At 45.5% G+C, this 18,875-nt stretch overlaps 2 protein-coding genes across 9 annotated transcripts in view; one reads left to right on the forward strand and one right to left on the reverse strand.

The window, feature by feature from the left end:
• Positions 1-17,495, reverse strand: MTRF1 (mitochondrial translation release factor 1). Of its 5 annotated transcripts, none has more exons than XM_042839200.1 (10): positions 17,416-17,495; positions 9,678-10,175; positions 6,268-6,359; positions 5,325-5,406; positions 4,975-5,082; positions 4,711-4,883; positions 3,175-3,292; positions 1,951-2,087; positions 571-669; positions 1-225 (listed from the first exon to the last, which is right to left on the reverse strand). In XM_042839200.1, the coding sequence occupies exons 2-10, from the start codon at positions 10,111-10,113 to the stop codon at positions 103-105; spliced, it is 1,368 nt and encodes a 455-aa protein (XP_042695134.1). In that variant the 5' UTR covers positions 10,114-10,175; positions 17,416-17,495; the 3' UTR covers positions 1-102. The 5 variants fall into 5 exon arrangements, with proteins under 5 accessions (XP_042695134.1, XP_042695136.1, XP_042695132.1 ...); XM_042839202.1 differs by lacking the exon at positions 17,416-17,495 and adding an exon at positions 12,282-14,448 and having other exon boundaries at positions 9,678-10,136; XM_042839198.1 differs by lacking the exon at positions 17,416-17,495 and adding an exon at positions 12,282-14,448.
• The window catches only part of NAA16 (N-alpha-acetyltransferase 16, NatA auxiliary subunit), a 65,583-nt gene continuing 63,923 nt past the window's right edge, over positions 17,216-18,875 (forward strand). For 2 of the 4 annotated variants that reach the window (XM_042839190.1, XM_042839193.1), the window contains exon 1: positions 17,219-17,433. In XM_042839190.1, coding sequence (XP_042695124.1) covers positions 17,380-17,433 — 54 coding nt within the window. In that variant the 5' untranslated portion in view covers positions 17,219-17,379. Of the gene's footprint in view, positions 17,434-18,875 lie in introns of all 4 variants that reach the window. The other 2 variants (XM_042839197.1, XM_042839192.1) reach the window with 2 other exon arrangements.

An 18,875-nucleotide genomic window follows, 5' to 3' on the forward strand; every position in this document is an offset into this window, starting at 1 on the left:
TTGAAAAACAGAGGCATAGATTTTAATCAATCTGTCATCCAATAAGTGTGCCCATTTTATTTAGTTACAAACCCAGTTCTGCTTCAGCTCCACACAAGATCTTCAGCATCCTTCTCCTCCCATGGACTGAAGGTTTTCTAGATACTCTGTGAGAGCCTCCATCTCTGCAAACTCCAGCAGCCTGTTTATTAGCTTATCCAGTTCCTCTTTCCCACTCAGAATTTCCTATGGGAAAATAACAGCAGACCAAAGCATTACAGAGGATACTTCAGTACCATTCTGCAGTGGGGACTACTCCAGGAGTTCTCACAGAGCTCACTAAGGAGGACTACATATTGAGCATCATTCATTCGTATAGCTAGAGAGAAATACACAGAGCCCTAGGTCAGCTCGTTATTTCCTGAAGAAAGGCAGAGAAGTGTAGGCTTCTTGAATTAGTCGTGTTCTATTAGGATGTGAATAGCCATGTGATTTCCCCATATATTTTAAATTATTTTCACAAGCTTGCAGTTTGCTTTACGTGGCACAGTTAAGTATCTAAGTCTTAAAACCCTCCTAAGCAACCATTACCTTGATATTGCGTGCATCATACGAGATCCTGTGGTCAGTGACTCTGTCCTGGGTGAAGTTGTAAGTACGAATTCTCTCTGACTGGGCTCTTGTTCCCAACTGTAGCAGAGCACCACAGGAATAGAACAAGAATTACGTCAGTCTCAAAAGCCATGGAAGGCAGAAGGCATTCCCACAAAAGGCAGTGAGTGGGAGCCATTCGTAACAGTAGCAGCACAACCGATGTCTGCTTCACAGAGGGTGGCAAAGGGGTTTGCTAACATCAGGCCGTCAGAAATGAGCGGAGAGTAAATCGAGCGGACACAGAGGAGTCCTCTGGTGGTGAAGTAAAGCAGTGCAATCAGTTCGAAAAGACTTCATGCTCAACTCCAAGTGTAGCTTGGTTGCACGGTTAAGCATTGTATTAAAAAGGAGAACTACACGCTGAAAACTACTTAGAGAAATGAGTGTCTACTTGCACGAGCTGCTTTTTTCTTTTAAATTCCACCTGCACTCACATTTGTGTTTCAAAAGAAGGGATTTTATATATTCTGAATCATTATAAAAGCTAATCCACTGTAGCCTGATTTTCTACAGCATTAACATAAATGTAAATCTCAAGTCCTTTAATGCAGCCTTGAGAACTCTCGAGCAAAAATGATTAACAGCAGATAAATGGCTCACCAATTACAGAGACAGAGTTAATAATCTGCAGGAACAACACACTGACACACAGCCTGAAGTGAGCAATTAAATGGCTAAGCTGGAAGCGGTGGAACGCTGAAGAATTCTGGTCTTGCCAAGTATTTTTATTCTTGTTGGTCGCTATTGAAGTTTGCACTGCAAACAGCAAAATACTCAAAGAATGGGAAAAGAATGTTGGCACACTTAAGAGGAAAGTACAGCCTGCAGCACAACTTGAGGCAACTCGGATTTGAAGTTTCTTCTTTCAGAGGTTACTTAACCCACAGCAAACAGAGCTGTGAAATGGCAGGCTCCTCTGTGTACTTGTTTCTCCCAGAAGCTACACCAGCTTGTCAAACACCGTGCTTTAGAAACAGCCTAAAATACAACCCCAAGAACCTCTCATCTGAATTTTGGCTGCTGCTCTAGCTGTGTAGCACAACGTCAGGTGCCGAGTACTGCTTTTTGGGTCATTGCAGCTACATTCTTATGATCCTCTTCTTTCCACCCACAGTCTGTGGCTCTTTCATTACCTGAAAATTGTACACTAGGGCTGAATTGGGATAAGCAAACAACGGATGTGCAGTTTCAAAGCAGAGTTAGCATCTTGACACCCAGGATTCTCCTTCGTAAGCACAATTTGTCAGACACAGACACTCGGAGAAACCCCCCTACAACAAAGCACCCTTCCCAAGTTCATCAGCCATCCCTTCTCACCTGCAGTTTCCTGGCGCTCTGCTCTTGACTCAGTTGTTTTTCAATGATCTGCTGGTACAGCTTAGCTCTTAGCGTCCTCAGAGCCATTTCCTTGTTCATCTGCTGCGATCTCTCCTGCTGGCACTCAACCACCACCCCTTCACAGTAGAATATCAGATAGAGCAGAGCAAAAAGCCCATTCAAACACAGAACAAACAAGCTAAATTAATTCAATCGCATTAGGCAAATGACACCTTCTAGGAGTGCTCATTTTTAGGGCCTTTCAGCTGCAGGATAGAAAGTCATTTTAACACAATGTCTCAAGCCATTAGCATGTTTTTAAACTCCTCACAGCTGCACCAGGAGATTTGTTTGGTGCTACAGAAAAGCTAGGGGTACTGTGAGATTCCATAAAGCAAACAGTTCTCATTGGAATTATCATTCTCTGGATGCTGCCTCCAGAGGACAGGTTTACTCCAGGTAGCTGTCACACATTGCAAAAGTGAAGTTGCTGAATCTACAAGAGCATGCTTAAAAAAATGTAATGTGGGTTTTGAATGTCTTCATCTACACGAGCTCTTGGAAACTTGAAAGTTTCTTATTTTAGAAGAGGAGAGCATCAGAGCCATACTAGAGAGCCTTAAGCTGAATTATAAATAATGAAATAAGATAAAAAGGTCTGATTTTTTGTTTTTTTACTTCCTGTCTGATTTCCAAAATGAAAAGCCCAAAGCCTTTTTTTCAGGTTGGACAGATACAGGCCCACTGAACTTCAGTACAAGCAAATCCTAAGAAAGACAGTGGTTCAGTACCTATGTTAACTTCCCATCAGCACATTTTCTTTCCTACTTAACTTTGGATAGCATTATCTAGTACTAAATGGAAATCTTCAAGCTCCTCTTTCTGCCTGCTGCAGCTAGGCAAAGCTCACCCTTAGCTGACAATGGCCATTTCTCCTGAATCAGTCAGCACAAATTATTTACATTTTCCACCCCATCCCCGAGATCCTCCATTTATTCTTTCATCCTTCAAAGACAGTGTGTTCATTAAGCATAACAGCAGCATGTTGGTCATCGTGCCACTCCTCAAGTTCCCCTTCCCCCATGCTACTTTGTTAGAAGACGACAGAACAAAAAAGGGCTACTGACATCTTGGTAGATGGCATGATCCTGCAGACTTACAGAGTCACAAGCTTTCATTCCAGAATGCAGAGTGCTCAGAATTACCAACCACAGCCAGACTCACCTGTGGGAAGATGTACAACCCTCACAGCACTGTCAGTTTTGTTGACGTGTTGCCCTCCTGCTCCTTTGGCCCGGAATGTGTCTATACGCAGATCTTTGGGATCCACTTTAACATCAACCTAAAAGCAAAGAAAACTACTGTTTTCTGCTCTTCCTAAATTATTTTGACTGCCTTTTCAGTGACAGAGTAAAAGAAATCACTTATTAAAAACCCACTAATTTTCAACTGTGCTTGAGTATCAGCTACAATCATTATCATAGAAACATAGAATGGTTTGGGTTGGAAGGGACCTTTAAGATCATCCAGCTCCAACCCCCTGCAACAGGCAGGGACACCTCCCTCTACACCAGGTTGCTCAAAGCCCCATCCAGCCTGGCCTTGAATGCTTACAGAGAGGGGAATCCACAGCCTCTCTGGGCAACCTGTTCCAGTATCTCACCACCATCACAGCCAAGAATTTCTTCCTACTCTCTAGTCTAAATCTACTCTTTTCCAGTTTAAAACCATTTTCCCTCATCCTTTTGATACATGCCCTTCTAACAAGTCTCTTCCCAGCTTTCCTGTAGGCCCCCTTCAGGTACTGGAAGGCCGCTATGAGATCTTCTTGGAGCCTTCTCCTCTCCAGGCTGAACAGCCCCAGTTGTCTCAGCCTGTCCTCATAGTGGAGGTGCTTCAGCCCTCTGATCATCTTTGTGGCCCTCTTCTGGACCTGCTCTTGCTCCAGATCCCTCAGAAAACAAGGTACGTCTGCATGGGAAGCTAAAAGAATGAGTTCCATGAGTCAAGCCTGAGGGATTTTTGCAACACTGGTTAAAAACATCTACCTGGGGAAACATTAGGTGTATCCAGATCCAGCTAAGGATAGGAGTCCATGATGACGTGGACCAAGTTTGAGCTCAGTGGATACGAAAGCAACATTCAGATCTGACCAGTGTTGCAGGGAAAGCACTACAAGGAAGCAGGAGAATTTGCAGGAAAAGTCTACAAGATCTGGTTTTGGTTATTCTTTGCATAACTTGCTAGTTTTAGAGAGATCTGGTGGTATCAGAAAAATCTCAGGAAGACCACCCAACACGCTCATTCAAATGCAAAGCATACAGTCCTTGATTGAACACCGACAATTTAAATGAACAAAAACGTAGTAAAGGACTTGCTGAGTCACTTTCCTAGGCAACACTGAATATTTTCTCGGATATATCCCCCAATCTTAATATGTGACTTAACTCAAAGCTGGCTCGCTCCAGTTTTGCAGGCACTGGGGCTGGAACACTCACTGAAATGACCACCGATGCGCTCGCTTTTTCGGGCAGTAGCAAACATTTGTGCAGTCGCTTCTGACGACCCACTTAAAAATGTAAGGTACACAGCCAAGTCCTGCTGCCTTCCAGAACCACAGAGCCTGTGGTTTTACTCGCTGAGACTTGCTCAAAGCACTTGGGTTTCAATAAAATCCCCTAACAGTACCGTGGTTTTAAATAACACCCACTCCAGTGCCAGCAACACACTTCCTTGTTGCTGAGATGAACAGATAGTTACCTCCTCTGGCTGAGGGAGCACAATAACTGACATTGTCCCCGTATGAATACGCTGCATTCTCGATGACAGCCCGGTCTCAGGGATTCGTTGGACTCTGTGAGTCCCTCCTTCATATTTCAGATGCCTGTAGACATCATCTCCTGAAATATGAGCAGCCGCGTGATGCAACCCACCTATAGAGACAAACAACGCGTGGAAAGCACAGCCCACAAACACAGCCTTCAATGTCGTTGTCTGGATGGGACGTCTGGAGAACTACTGTACCTATCTCAGCTGGCACGTAGTTCAGAATGTCAAAGGTCCAGCATTTATAGCCCGCATAGTTCTGGTACATCTCAAACATTTCTTTAGTGAACTGTTGGCAGATGTCACCTATAAATATAAAGGCGCTACAACATAAATAGCAGTCTGCAGAACGGCAGCCACGGGTTTGAAGATTTCACTGCAACTGTGTTCGCGCTCATAAAACAGATTAATGCTGATAATAAATAATACAGATTAAGGAAGTATGGCTTTATGCCACTGAAGTGTAAAAACGCATTAAGAATAACCCGTAAGAGACTTAAAATGTTGGGTGAAGGTTCGGAGTAATCTTTAGTGGAGAGTTTGCTGACCTCCAGTTGTTCTGCCAGCTGTCACTTCTAATATAACGTGACTTTTATCATACTTCTCCTTTGGCACTAGAAGCTGGAAAAGCTGAAAAGAGAAAAGAAGGGGAAAGAAAAAAAAAAAAGAGAGAATGTCACTATCTCTTTCATGACTCTATCTCCTTTTAATGAAGTTTACAGCCAGCCTTCACAAATGCCACGGCTTGAGCACGTACAGCCACTTATTTCTATTGGCAAATGAATAAGTAGGACTAAAAACTGTCCAAGTCCAAAGGCTGTTGCAGCTCAGTGCAGTTGGTGTGGAAATGGGATACGTTGGTGCATCCACAGGAAAGCTAGCTGAAAATTCGATCCCACAGCGTCAGGTGCCTGGTCACCCACTGCAGCCCCAACTACCTTGGAGCACAAAGTCACCAGCTATTGCCCAGCCACTCTTCACACAAACACGAACCTTACGTTTCAGAAGGTTCTATTTCCCATTTTCTCAATCTCAACATAGAAATGAGCCCAAACACAGAGCTTTCTACCAAACTTTTTCAGCTTCTCTGCTTATGATTTATGTTCCTGCTCGTGGGGAGCTGCCAGCTGAAGAGAAAATGAAATACTGAAGGTTCCAATCAGAAACCTTTTCAAGAATGCACGCTCTGCTGCCACAAGAGTTACTTGGATGTCACGCAAGGTCTCAACAGCACAGACAGCTTCACATCCCCTTCAGCATCTCCAGATGGACAAGCAAGCAAGCAGAAATGCCTAAAATAATTAGCTTCCAAGATGCATTTGTCAGTAAGAAGCTTACCAGTAATTAATGTTGCCATGTCTTCTCAGGGAAAATAGAGAAGCTGGCCTTCTGTTTCATTAAATGCAAGTGTCAGAGTCTATTGGCAAGATCACAAAGGAACATTTTCCTGACATTTATTTATGAAGCTGTGTATTTTTACCTCAGGCTCACCTTTCTGCACAGCGTGTTGATTTTTTTATCAAGGGTTTCCTTCTCTTCTAAGGCAAGCTCTAGCAGTTGCTTCTCTTCTCTGCTGCCCAGCTCTGAATTCCAACAATAGGAATAAATGTTAGCCAGTCTTACTTAGCTTACAGCAGATCGTAATACAGCTGTCAAAAGACACACTTTACAGCATTTAAAAGCTTGCAGTGCATGCAGTTTCACTGTGCCAGCAAGAAATATCAAAGAAGAGCAGTTGAAGCCAGGATGTGTATTGCTAACTAAATGACAGCATTTTCCAGAGGTGCTGGAAGGAGCTGAGATATATTACTTCCCAGTCTCCTGGCTATGACTCCAAGTCAGCATCACACAAATGCCAGTCCCACCTGACAGTTACTTGCTGCCAATTATAGTGTACTCACAGTTATGTGACAGAGACTGACAGTGCAGAGGCAAACCCACCAAGAGATTTAACAAAATATGTCAAAAACACGCTTGGAGAAAAGAGTGCCTCAGTTTTCTTTACCACTATTTCACATGCAACAAGACTTTCCATTTCTAGACTAGCATAGAAACTGCTATCTGTGCAGTACTTTGCAGCCAGCTCATTAGGACAAGCATTAAAAATGTAAGTATGATGACAATTACACGGGTTCTAACCTTCTGCCTCCTGCTAATCAAGCAATCAATGAGATATGAGTATTATGGCTTCAGCCATCAGGACGTGGAAGACCTCACTTTAACTCTTTCCTTTGCTTGAAGAGATTCCCTTCCCATCTGCTCAGCCTAGGTGAGTATTTTGTCCAGTTTTGAACTCCCCAGTACAGATAAGGCATGGAGATACTGGAATGAGTCTAGCTAAGAGCCACAGAGATAGTCCAGGATGGAAACAAAGAAAATATTAGGAGAGGTCAAGAAAACCGTCCCTGGATGCATTGAATGCCAGGCTGGATGTGGCTCTGGACAGCCTGGTCTAGTAGTTGGTGACCCTGCCTGTGGGGGGGAATTGAAACTAGATGATCTTTGAGGTCCTTTTCGACCCAGGCCCAAGCTATGATTCTATGAAACTGGGTTTGTTCAGCTTTAAGAAGAGCAGACTGAGGGGAGTTTTTATTGCTGTGTACAGCTGACTCACAGAAAGATACTGAAAAGTTCAAGACAAAGTCTTTTCAAAGTATATTGTCATAAAACAAGACAGAAGCTGGAGCATGGGGAATTCTGATTAGGTATTAGGAAAATTATTTTGACTCTAAGGGTTGTCAGACACTGAAATGGGCTCGGGGAAGCTGTAGGATCTCTGTTCTTGGATCTATTCAACTGGACAAGACCGCAGTCGGGCTGCTCTAAGCAGTCCTGCTTTGAGTAGAACATCAGTCAAAATCACCTCCAAAAGTCTCCTTCAACCTAATCAGTCCTACAGTTCTGTGACTCAGTTGTGCTCTCCTACGTTTTAGAGCTGCAAAACATTCTCAAACAAAGCTAACAGAAGCTCCAAATCTTTTCTACTACAGAGGCTCCAGTTAAGAGTAATGGAAGATGCCAATGCACGAGATCATGCACTAAACAGACTGTTAAAAGACGGCTGGAGTCAAAACCAACATGCCAGAATAGGGAGCACCCCTTTATTTTTTTCTCCTCAGCAGCAAGTCCCAAGAACGGAGAGGGCTGAGATGAACCAGCCTTGTATCCTGGACAAGGATAGTGGCAGCTCCTTCATATTCTGCTTTATAATTTACATTCCATTTTGGTTTGTTGGTCGGTTTTGTTTTTCTTTAAATAAAATATGGCAGATCAACACGTGAGCCTGGCATCCTCTGTACTTAATGCAGGAACTACATAGGTAACCCTACCTGTATGTCACAGCTCCACCAAAAGATGGCACTGAACAGGAGGCTTCTAGGTGGTCTGAAAAGCATCCTTATGGATTGGTTGAATAGAAGGTATCAGATGAGGTATTGTCAGCAGAGATGGAAGAATGGGCTGGTGGCAAGAAGCTTGGGGTACAAATGACTGCTGTCCCATTCCTACCTCCTCCCTGACCTTTATCAATTCACATAGAATTACAGAATCATGTAATGGCCAGGATTGGAAGATCATGAAGGATCATGAATCTCCAACCCCCCTGCCTGAGGTACTGAAACCAGAGGGGTTGTGGATGCCCTGTCCCTGGAGGTGTTCAGGGCCAGGTTGGATGGGGCCCTGCGCAGCCTGGTCTGGTATGAAATGTGGAGGTTGGTGGCCCTGCATGTGGCGGGGGGTTGGAGATTCATGATCTTTGAGGTCCCTTCCAACCCTGGCCATTCTGTGATTCTGTAAAGTGTTTTCTATAGCCACTGTTTCTAAAGCACAAACATACCCACTTATTTCCAAAACTGAGGAACACAGGTATTTTCTATCTTTCTTAAGCAGGCAAGAAATGTTACCAGCTATGTTTCTACAAGCTTTATTTCAACATGGCTTTTACTGATGTGTCAACATTCCATGGTTCTTCCTCCCAGAATTACCAGGAACTTCAATCCTCCTCCTCTTAAACTGCTAAGTATCCATTTCTCCCCTTCTTTGCTTTTCCCTTCCTTAACTGTGTTAGTGCAAGTCCCATTTTTTCCAGGTCACTGTATCTTATCTTCATGTCTGTTTTGGTGTAGCAGAATGCCCCACATTCTTCCTTCCGGCTGTGCACAGTGCCTCACTCTTCTCACAGTGTGTTAGTGTATCTTTTCAAAATGTTGCACCACAAGTCCTTTTACTGCCCACCTACTTTCTTCTTCCTGAATAGTATCAAAAAGAGGGTCAAGCTCTTTTTTTTCCTTTTTTTTTTTTTTACCCCAACTTTACTGCAACATAGTATTGAAAAGCAGCAGCTTTTTGGATAACCATCAGCTTTCCCCATAGGACTTCTCAAATATCCTCCAAGACCTATTAAATGTTGCCATTTACATTGGAAGCTGCCAATTCAGGACCTAATTATGGCAGTTCACATAGCTTGCCTAATAAGCATCAAACTGGCTAGCTGGAATCCCATTTTAAGTGGCATAGCTGTAGTCAGTGTCTATTCAATAGGCAAGACTTGCTGATGTTTATCCTGCAGTTCATACTGCTCTTGGCTCTACCAAAAAAGAACCTAAAGCAAACATTTCCAAACTATTTCTGCAAGATGCATAGCCCACAGAGTCCAAACAGCCCCTACTTTCCCAAGTTGACTGCATTAAGACCTGTATTAAGAGAGATAGCATAAAAATAAAAGGAAACGTCTGGATCTAGAAAGCCTTAAAGGGACTCAAGCTCCCAGGAACAGACAATACCAGAGAGCGTTCCAGAGCTGGCTTAATTCATTTAAAAGCTCTCCATGAAGGCTGAGCAATGAGGTTTATCACAAGCAAAGCCACTCTTTCAAAATGACTAAGCAGATGTGCACTCCTTACCTCTACACATGGTTTCTAATTCCCGGAGCTCGCCTTCAGCCTCTTTGATTTCTTGAAATGCAGTTGCAACTGGGGACAGATCAGCACGTCTTCTCCTCAGGGTCCTCTGCTCAGATTCATTTTTTGAATCAGCATTTAGCAGACTATTAACCTGCTGGTATTCCTTGCTCAGAGTTTCCAGATACTTCTGCACAGCCTCATGCTTCCACAATGCTCGAGAGTCCTGATGCTTCTTCCTAAGCTGACTGTGAGATGACAGAGTGAATCCAGCCGTGTCCAGCAAAGAGTCTGGCCTCCAAAATCCACGGCTGTGCAGCCTCATCACACAACTCATCTTCTTTGCAACAGAAGGAAGAGGGGAATTGTGAAGCTGACCATAACAGTAGAAACCAGAAAGCAGGTTCTTGAAAAAACAGACACTTTGTGGAGGTTTCATATCGTTTCTTATTCTTCCACCGCCTGAAATTAGCAGTATGAGACACGGAGCACTTTCACCATCTATGGAAAAGCATTTGGTTAAAGTAATAATAAAGTAATAATAATAATAAAGTAATAATAAAGTAATAATAATAAAAATCCAACCTGTATCAATTCTGTTCTTGACTACACCAACACAGATTGAACCGTTATGGACAGAACTATTCCTTTCAGTCTTAGTTTAAACTAGAAACTCTTATCAGCAACATTGTACCAGCAAAGGCTTGGAAAAATCCTTTCCCTCACCTTCTCAGTGTTTATGCTGTAGAAGATCTACTCTAGATGATGCTTTAGATACAACAGCTTCATTTGCCATACTTCTCACTGGAGAAACTGAACCATTTCCTGCCTTACTGGCAAAACAAAAATGCTGCTGTGAGAAAACACATCTACAGTGCAGACATCAAATTCTACATGAAGAAGGTACAAAATGTGCAGTATATGCAATATCAGACCCACTACCATAAGAGAATACAACTTTGGCAGGTGGACATCAACAACATCAGGGTGATTTTGCAAAAGGTTAGTCAATGGGGCTACAACATACTTGCATGAAATTACTTATCCATGTGAGTCTTACGTCAGATATGGGAACGGTGCTTTATTTCCTTCCCACAATACACTTGCAGGTAAGGGACAGACATATTTTCTATCAGAAGGGAGAGTACAAAGATGGTACTCTGAAATCCAGTCCCTTTATTTTTGCATGGTACTTGATGCACGGTTTTGCAGGACACAGGCTACCCTTAGTGTCACTGCTGCTTTGCTCATCCTACTTACTTTCATCCATGGGTCCTGTAACAAAGGACTGTCCTGTAACAGCAATGTACAGAAAAAAAGGTACTGCATCTTGCTTGCCCAGCCATCTATTTCACTGCCTATACAAACTGGAAAAGCTAGAAAGAGGGGGAAGGGCCTCTATTCTGCTTCTGCACATTCCCCAGAGCTGGCAGGCACTACCAAACTCACAGCTGCACTTTTAAGGACAATTGGATTTACAGAAAACCAACAGTAATCCTTATGGATTGTTCCAGTGACTGAGTAGTAGAGGGACACCACTTCCTTCACCAAGAATAAGTCAGAATACACAAGTCAGACTCAGCATCTGCACTCCTGGACTTAATTCCTCGGGGCACATGTTGGACTTAACTTCAAAACATTTAATCTTGCTGATGAAGTGGTGTTGCCTCTATTTACTGCAAGTCAGAATGGCCACTCATCGTCCAGTCAAGTGGTAACCACTGTTAAGAGAAATGCTGCTGTAGTTAGAGCTAACAACGCGTGAAAATAAGAACTAATTCATTGTAGAGTTTTGCCTGAGCTTTCAGAAGTAAAATACTCACTTTCAAATGCCTAGAGAACTAAGCAACTGCATGACACCAATCCTCGAGAGAGAGTCAGAGATTTTGAAATAGATTTGTTTTATTCTTATTTTGACAAAACAAAGTTGTTTCCTCCTTAGAGAGACGCTGTCACCCTGCATTTGTGCAGAAATAAGCCCACATAAAGCTTTTACAGAGCCACGTACAGCAGACTGCCTATTAACTGCTTCTCAAACTAGTTCTTAGCGACTTTCTGAACATGACAAAATTACCCAGTGGGCAACATAAACACATCACAAATCAAAACGGGTCTGTAACAACGACAGCTGGGATTGTCTCATTACAAAAATAAATAGATCAGCTCATTTCTAGTTAAGGGACAACTATCAACGCTGTAACTCATTTAAAAGCTTTTAAAAATCACTTCTAATGATCGAGGATACTATTAACTCAGTGAAACCGACTCCGCTGAGATGCATAAGAATACATATGCATAAGGGAGGGGTTTCAGTGATGCAGCCACAGAGAGGCACCTTCAAGGCTTCATGGGCCCTCAGCCCCCTTTTCACAGCCCTCTGCATCCCACCTCAGCTACACCAAGCAGCCCTCCTGCAAAAGCCAGGCACAGAACCCCGTGCAGCCCTCCCCAGCGCAGGGCTCACTGGGAGAGCAGGAAGGCAGCCCTGTGAGCCAGAGGCCGGCAGGCAGCCGCCAGTAATTGCCTTGGCTTGGCTGGGCTCAGCCCCTGCAACCCAGAGTGGGCAGAGAGCGGGCTCCGTGTCGCACACAGAGCCTACAGACTCACCCTCCCCAAATGGAAGCGCCAGACAGGTCCTGCCTTACATCACGAGGCCATTGCAGACAGGAAGTGAAGTGGAAAGACTCGCACTCCCAGCATGCCTGCTCACAGACACAACTCCCGGCGTGCTGCAGCAGCCGCCTGTCTTCGGCCGTCCCTCCGTCTGTCCTTGCAGCACATTGCTCTCCTCCAGCCCGCGGATGCAATCACCCTGGGGGCAGCGATCGCAGATTTGCAAGCACGGCTTTAACAGCTTTACAAGTAAATTGTGAAATGCTGGCTCCGAAATCATTTTTAAAAGATCTTACAAGTAAATCTCGACCCACATTCTCAATATTTTCTTCACAGCTGCACAGCTGCACACGCTTTGTCTAAAATGACAAGCGCACCAACAAGTGGGAATCGTCCTGTTTGCAAGTTCTGTGCTGTGACATAAGTGGACTTTCCTGTGTATGTTCCCAAAACATGGGCTGAAAATACCCCGAGTTTCAAATCTGGTTATGCAGAGATTGTTGTTTTACGTAAACTTTACTCAAATCAAAGTTCCACTTCATGTCAGGGCTGGCTGTAATTATACTCCATATGAATTAGGACTACACTACACAAGGCAAACACCACTCACAAAATGCTACTCAACACAACCGTTCTCATCATTCAGCTAACAGGCAGTTGTATAATCTGTTTGATATTATCTATACCCCTCATTATATTCACGTTCTAAAAAGACTTTACGTAACAATGTTTTTTATACCTATAATCACCCTAAAGGCCAATTTACTCCTATGCATGTCATAGAAGGAAAATGTATTCAAACCTCAGATGAAAAACTCCCTGAAACTGTCTTATGTTCTCCCTAGGTGCACAGCTTGCACTAAGAAGTCCTTCTCTCTTCCGAAGTTTGCTTCTTTTACAGGAACTTTCCCTATCTTTTTTATGTTTTAGCAAATCCAACTTCACTGTAAATGCCTTAGAGAACACTGGGTTTTAGGTTTCTTTCTTCTTAGCTGCTGTCATTCAACAGGATTAAATATATATATATAAAAAACACTGTATTTGGCACATATAACATCAACAAGTTTTGGCGAGGTAAATACACCTAAAAGGCTGAAAATGAAACGATGGGAAGATTTGTACCAAACCTCACCAGCATACAAACGATAACCAGCCTCTTGTTTCACTCTCAGGGCTGCTCCTGGCTCTGCTCAGCCCCTCAGGAGGACAGGAGGCAAAGGGAAGAGACTATAAAACAGCTTCAGAAACCAGGAGCCATCCTAGAGCCCATCCAACTTACAAAGAGGCCACAGCAAACAGCTCCCTGCAGTCTTCCAGGAGCCTTCAATCTGACACTTAAAAATCTTGAAAAGGTGATCTATGGGCAATCAACCAAAAAGCTAATAAGAACATGAAAACTAAAGGCAGGCCATGCACTCAAAATTACAAAACAGAATGAAAAAGAAGAGGGTAGGCCAAGAAAAATCACATCAATTCCTAGTGCAGCCAGAAACAGCTATTACATTAAAGCCTCTGATTAAAAGCAATCGTGATTCAGTTTTCACTATCCTTGCTGGCAGTTCTTCATCTTAACTCTATACATGACAGTACAGGCTAACAGATTCTCAGCACTGCCCAGCAGCCAGCAGACTGGACACAGGCTGGACTCAGGGGACATATTCCTCATATCTCATAATACCAGCGAATAGAAACACTCTTTCCTTCCGTTTCCAGGATGATGTTTGAAATAGAATAAGGGAATTGAGTATAAAAGATGGGAAATTCCATTTCTGTCTGTGCTTCCACCTCCCTTATGGTTCACTTTGGCCTACGGAGGCCTGTGGCTTGCAGGTGGTGCTCAGGGCAGGGTGCTGCTGCCCTCAGCCAGCAGGCAGAGTGGGGAAGTGACAGCAGCAGGTTCCCAGGCTCCAGGGAACGGGACATGGCACTTGGGATGTGCTTTTAAATTCAAATCTGGCAACTTTAAGTTGCCAACTTGATTTCAAAAGGATGGACAGCAGGACAAGGGGGGGGGGGGGGGATTGTCCACATCTACTCTGCCCTTGTGAGGCCCCATCTGGAGTACTGCATTCAGGCCTGGGGCCCCCAGCAGAAGAAGGATGAGGAACTGTTGGAGTAAGTCCAGAGGAGGGCCATGAAGATGATCAGAGGGCTGGAGCACCTCTCCTATGAAAACAGGCTGAGGGAGCCAGGCTTGTTTAGCTTGGAGAAGAGAAGGCTCTGGGGAGACCTCATTGAGTCCTTCCAGTACTTGAGGGGAGCTTATAAGCAGGAGGGGGACCAACTTTTCACACAGTCACATGGTCGGATAGTAAAAGGACAAGGGGGGTTGCGGGGGGCTGTACTAAAAGAGAGGAGATTTAGATTAGATGTCAGGGACGATGACTCAACCACCTCCCCGGGCAGCCCATTCGAGTACCTAACCATTCTTTCAGAGAAGAAATTTCCCTTAATATCCAATACGAATCTCCCCTGGCACGACTTGAGGCCATTCCCTCTAGCCCTATTGCTAGTTACACAGAACAGGCTGACCCCCCCCCCACCACAACCTCCCTTCAGATATTTATAGAGAGCGATAAGGTCTCTCCTGAGCCTCCTCTTCTCCAGACCAAACAATCTTAGTTCCCTCAATTGCTCCTCATAAGAGTTGTGCTTGGATGTTTCTTCCCGCTTTTGACCTAAATAATCTGTTGACAGACTTCTGAATTCTTTCTGTTTGTAGGGAAAACTGGTGACAGAATCACACATGCCTTGAATACAGCCCTGTTTATTAACAAAGCCTGTAGAAAGGGCTTTGTTTGGCCAAGCGCAGTGGGATTAAATGACAAGAAGTTTTCCTGACTGTACTTCCAAACCTCACTTTCAACCAGCCCTCTGCCCCCCCCAACGCTCATTTCTATCTTTAGTCTCTCTCAGCTAGTCTAAAATTGTTTCTTTACTGCCAGCTTGCTCTCCTTTTCTTGCTGCTTTCAACACGGATTTGTAATACAGACACATGTTGAAATGCAGATCAAATGCCTGCCTCTCATTTGCAGTTTTGCCTGTTTTCAGATGGCGTTTGTTCCAGTATTTGGACTAGCAGGGAACTGACACTTTGCTATAAAGAACAGCCTTACTGTCTCAGACCAAAAGTTCACTGAGCACAGTATTCACCTGACCATCTTGGAGGTGTTTACCACAGAAACCAACCAAAGGCATAAAGCCTACTGCAAGGACAGAAAATCTGAGTTCATGAAGCCATGGCTCCAACAAGTTACAATCAGTGCTAATTCAGTGCTGTGGTGCAGACCTTGAAAATGATGCAGCAGAGCTGTCCTTGTCAACAGTACACCTGCTCAGAAAAAAAATTCAGACTCTGAGACCCTGAATTAGGCTTAGCCTTACAGTTTACTATTCCAAAACCATGCCCACTTTCCGCCCCTCCAACACGAAAGGAAGGACCAATGTCCATGGGGTTTAGCAAGGCTTCTGAGAAGTCAAAGGGCACGCTGCTTGGGATTTGCTGCCTCAGCCATACCACTGCTTGCTTTGTGTAACCAAATACAGCCTGTTAAGTGTACAGCCTTCCTAATTGTTATCTCCACATGCTTGCTTTGCTATGCGCATCCACTGAGCTCATCACCTGAGCAGTAGAAATCTCAGAATGATTTGGAAGGAACTTTTAAGATCATCTGGTTCCAACTCCCTGCTGTAGGCAGGGACACCTCCCTCTACACCAGGTTGCTCAAAGCCCCATCCAGCCTGGGCTTGAACGCTTCCAGGGAGGGGGCATCCACAGCCTCTCTGGGCAACCTGTTCCAGTGTCTCACCACCCTCACAGCAAAAAATTTCTTCCTAATATCTAGTCTAAATCTGCCCTCGGTCAATTTAAAACCATTTCCCCTCATCTCCTGTTGCTATACGCCCTTATAAAAGTAAGTAGGTGATAACCATGTTATTATAGGAATAATATTATTTTAAAACACAACTAATGTATTTAAAAAGTGGTTAACAGGGACTCTAATTGAAGCTGTTTAATTTCCGCCCCACCATTCCTTCCCCAGCACGATCTTTTTAATTGATTGCAACTCTGACGGCTTAACCAGTTTCCCTCCCAAGGAAGCACCCCATGCTGTGTGGTTTCAGTGCTGCTGGCTTGTTCTTTAGCTTTGCAAAGATCCATTTAAAAGTTATTTCTGCAAATGACAAGGAAAAAATCATTTTTCAAAACACCTTAAGCCTCCCTTGTCGGAGGAGCCAAGCCACGACAAAACACTGCTCTAAGCACGCACGGTAATGCTGGGAAGCTTTGTGTAAGCAACTGAACAAAGAGCTGATGCCATAGATGACATCCCAAAGGCCAGGCTGGCGGCTCACCCAGAGCCCAGCTTGACAGCGGGCACCAACAGCGGGCAATGAGGGCCGGAGGAGAGGGGGAGGCTGCAGGGGACAAAGAGATTTTCTGCCTTATCTCAGCACGGCCTGGCGAGGCCGAGCGCTGAAAGGACTAAAAAAAAAAAGCATCCAGTTTCGAAGGCTTTGAAATAGCCATGACTCAGGGCTTCAGCGAGCCGGAGTTATTTTTACACCTTCTGAGGGCGGCAGTCCCCTTCCTCCCCTTCCTCCCCATCCTCCTCCTCCTCCCCCACTCGGGGCGCTTTCGAGGACCCCTCGCCTCAGTGTGCGGTCGAAGCTAGCAAAAAACAACCAAGCACTGCCCTCAAAACGAAAAAAGCAAACCCCGACCCAACCAACCCCTCCACACAACAGGGAGCGGGCGGGAAGCAAACAGCCCGGCGCCACCCGCCCCCCCCCCACCCCGCGCCAGGCTGCGGTGCGCATGCGCGGCGGGGGACCCCGGCCGCCATTTTGCAGCGTCAGTCGGGCGGCGAGGCCTCCCCGGCAGCTGCGCAGAGGAGCCGCGCTCGCGCGCTGCGCCCGAGGGGAGCCGGCGGGGCGGGCGGTGCAGGCCAATGAGTTGAAGAGTCGCCGCCGCTCGTGAGCCGAGTTGGGGATCGCCTTTTCCTTTCCCCCGCCTCCTTTCCCTTTCTTGCAGCGACAGCCGCTCCTCGCAACCTCGAGCCGCGTTGCCCCGCGGCCGCCCGCCCGCATCATGCCGTCCGTGCCGCTGCCGCCCAAGGAGAGCAACCTTTTCAAGCGGATCCTGGTGAGCCCCCGGCCCGTCCTCCTCCCGCCGCGCGCCGCCGGCTCCTGCTCAGCGGGGAAGGATGCGGCTGTCGGGGCCGCCGCCGCCTCCTTGTCCCGGCTCGTCCCCGTTTCCTCCCTTTGTCTGCGGCCGCCGAACAGGCCGTGCGGCGGCCGGGAGGGGAGGGCGGGCGAGAGGCGGGGAGGGACGCGCAGTCGTCGCCGCCGCTCCCCGGCTTCGCGGCTCTCCGCCCGCGGCGGTAACTCCGGGCCGCTCTCGGGCCGCCGCTCCGTCTCTCCCCTCTCCTCCCGCCGCAAGCGGGCGGCAGCGGCCCTGGAGCGGGGGGCGGCGGAGGCGGAGAGCTGTCAGCCCCGAGTCGGTGCCGCCGGGAGACGGCGAGGAAAAGCATCCTGGCTCCGAAATGCCGTAGGTTTCCACGTGCCGAGCTGCAGAGCTCTGTCTGAATTGCTATCCGCGTCCCTTTGAGACTTCGTGGTGGTTTTAAAGAAACAAGTCGTTTAACTTCCGTTCGAACAGCTTCGTTTTCTACGCTGTTAAAGCTTCTGGAGGATCGCTCCTCTCCCTGGGTAAAATCCGTTCCTCAGGAGCTCTTCGGTGTGACAGTAGGGGAGCTGCGGCCTCAGAGAAGTTAAGGCTCCCGGTGCCGTTCGGCCTTCTGCAGGCAGAGCACAGCTGGCAGTGCGAGTTTCTTTGGTTTTAACCGAGCTTGTTGGGTTAAATGCAGTGATTTTGTGTGGTTCAGCCTCAGGAAGCTGATCTCAGAGCAAACAGAGTGTGTAAGCCTCCATGCTCTGTGACTGGTGCGTTTCAGCAAGAGTTTCTGAGTGTTTTCTTTTGCTTGTTTTAGGTAGTTCGTAGGTGTTGTTTTTTTTTTGTTTTTTTTTGTTTTTTTAAGACTTAATGGTGCTTAAGGGTGATTTGTTGCTTACTGCATGCCTATGGTATGCATCTTAGTAAGTCATTCTAGCACTCCTCTCTGCTAAAAATAAGTCACTAATATTAGAACAGTTAAGTGATTATTCTTACTAGTAGCAAACAAGCTCACAGTAGCAATCACTTCTGAATTTCTTAAAAATTGGACTTCAGAAAAACTCTCAATCTACTAAATAATGAACTAAACAAGTTCTTAGGCAGGGAAACCACTGAGCTTTGATGATGATGTTAGTTTGTCGGTTTACATATTAATACTTCTTGAAGTTCAGTTTCTCACTGTTCTTTATAGGTAGCTTTAACTTTTTCAAGGGTTTCTTTTCCTGGAAGAGTAAAACCTTGATAGTCTAAGCTGACCCTTTTGTTGGCACTGAAGAGTATTTCAGTATAGTAATGCTACAGATCGCTCTTCTATAATGGAGGGAGCTTTCAGCACTGCTAGAAATCTTGAAATTGCTGGTGCTGCTGTGGGCATTTTAGAAATGAAAATGAATGAAATCATTTATATGGAA

The sequence above is a fragment of the Centrocercus urophasianus genome, unplaced genomic scaffold (genome assembly GCF_019232065.1).
Source record: "Centrocercus urophasianus isolate 14NV4802_14NV808 unplaced genomic scaffold, USGS_Curo_1.0 seq_9, whole genome shotgun sequence".
Lineage (NCBI taxonomy): Eukaryota > Metazoa > Chordata > Aves > Galliformes > Phasianidae > Centrocercus > Centrocercus urophasianus.

Bases quoted from the DNA above. Each gene is read 5' to 3' on its own strand.
- MTRF1 (XM_042839200.1), bottom strand. From the start codon at position 10,113: ATGAAACCTCCACAAAGTGTCTGTTTTTTCAAGAACCTGCTTTCTGGT. The intron at 3,293-4,710 runs GTAACTATCTGT...CTTTGCTTTTAG, and splicing joins TGCTCCCTCAGCCAGAGGAG to GTTGATGTTAAAGTGGATCC. The intron at 2,088-3,174 runs GTGAGTCTGGCT...TCTACTGTGAAG, and splicing joins GGTTGTACATCTTCCCACAG to GGGTGGTGGTTGAGTGCCAG.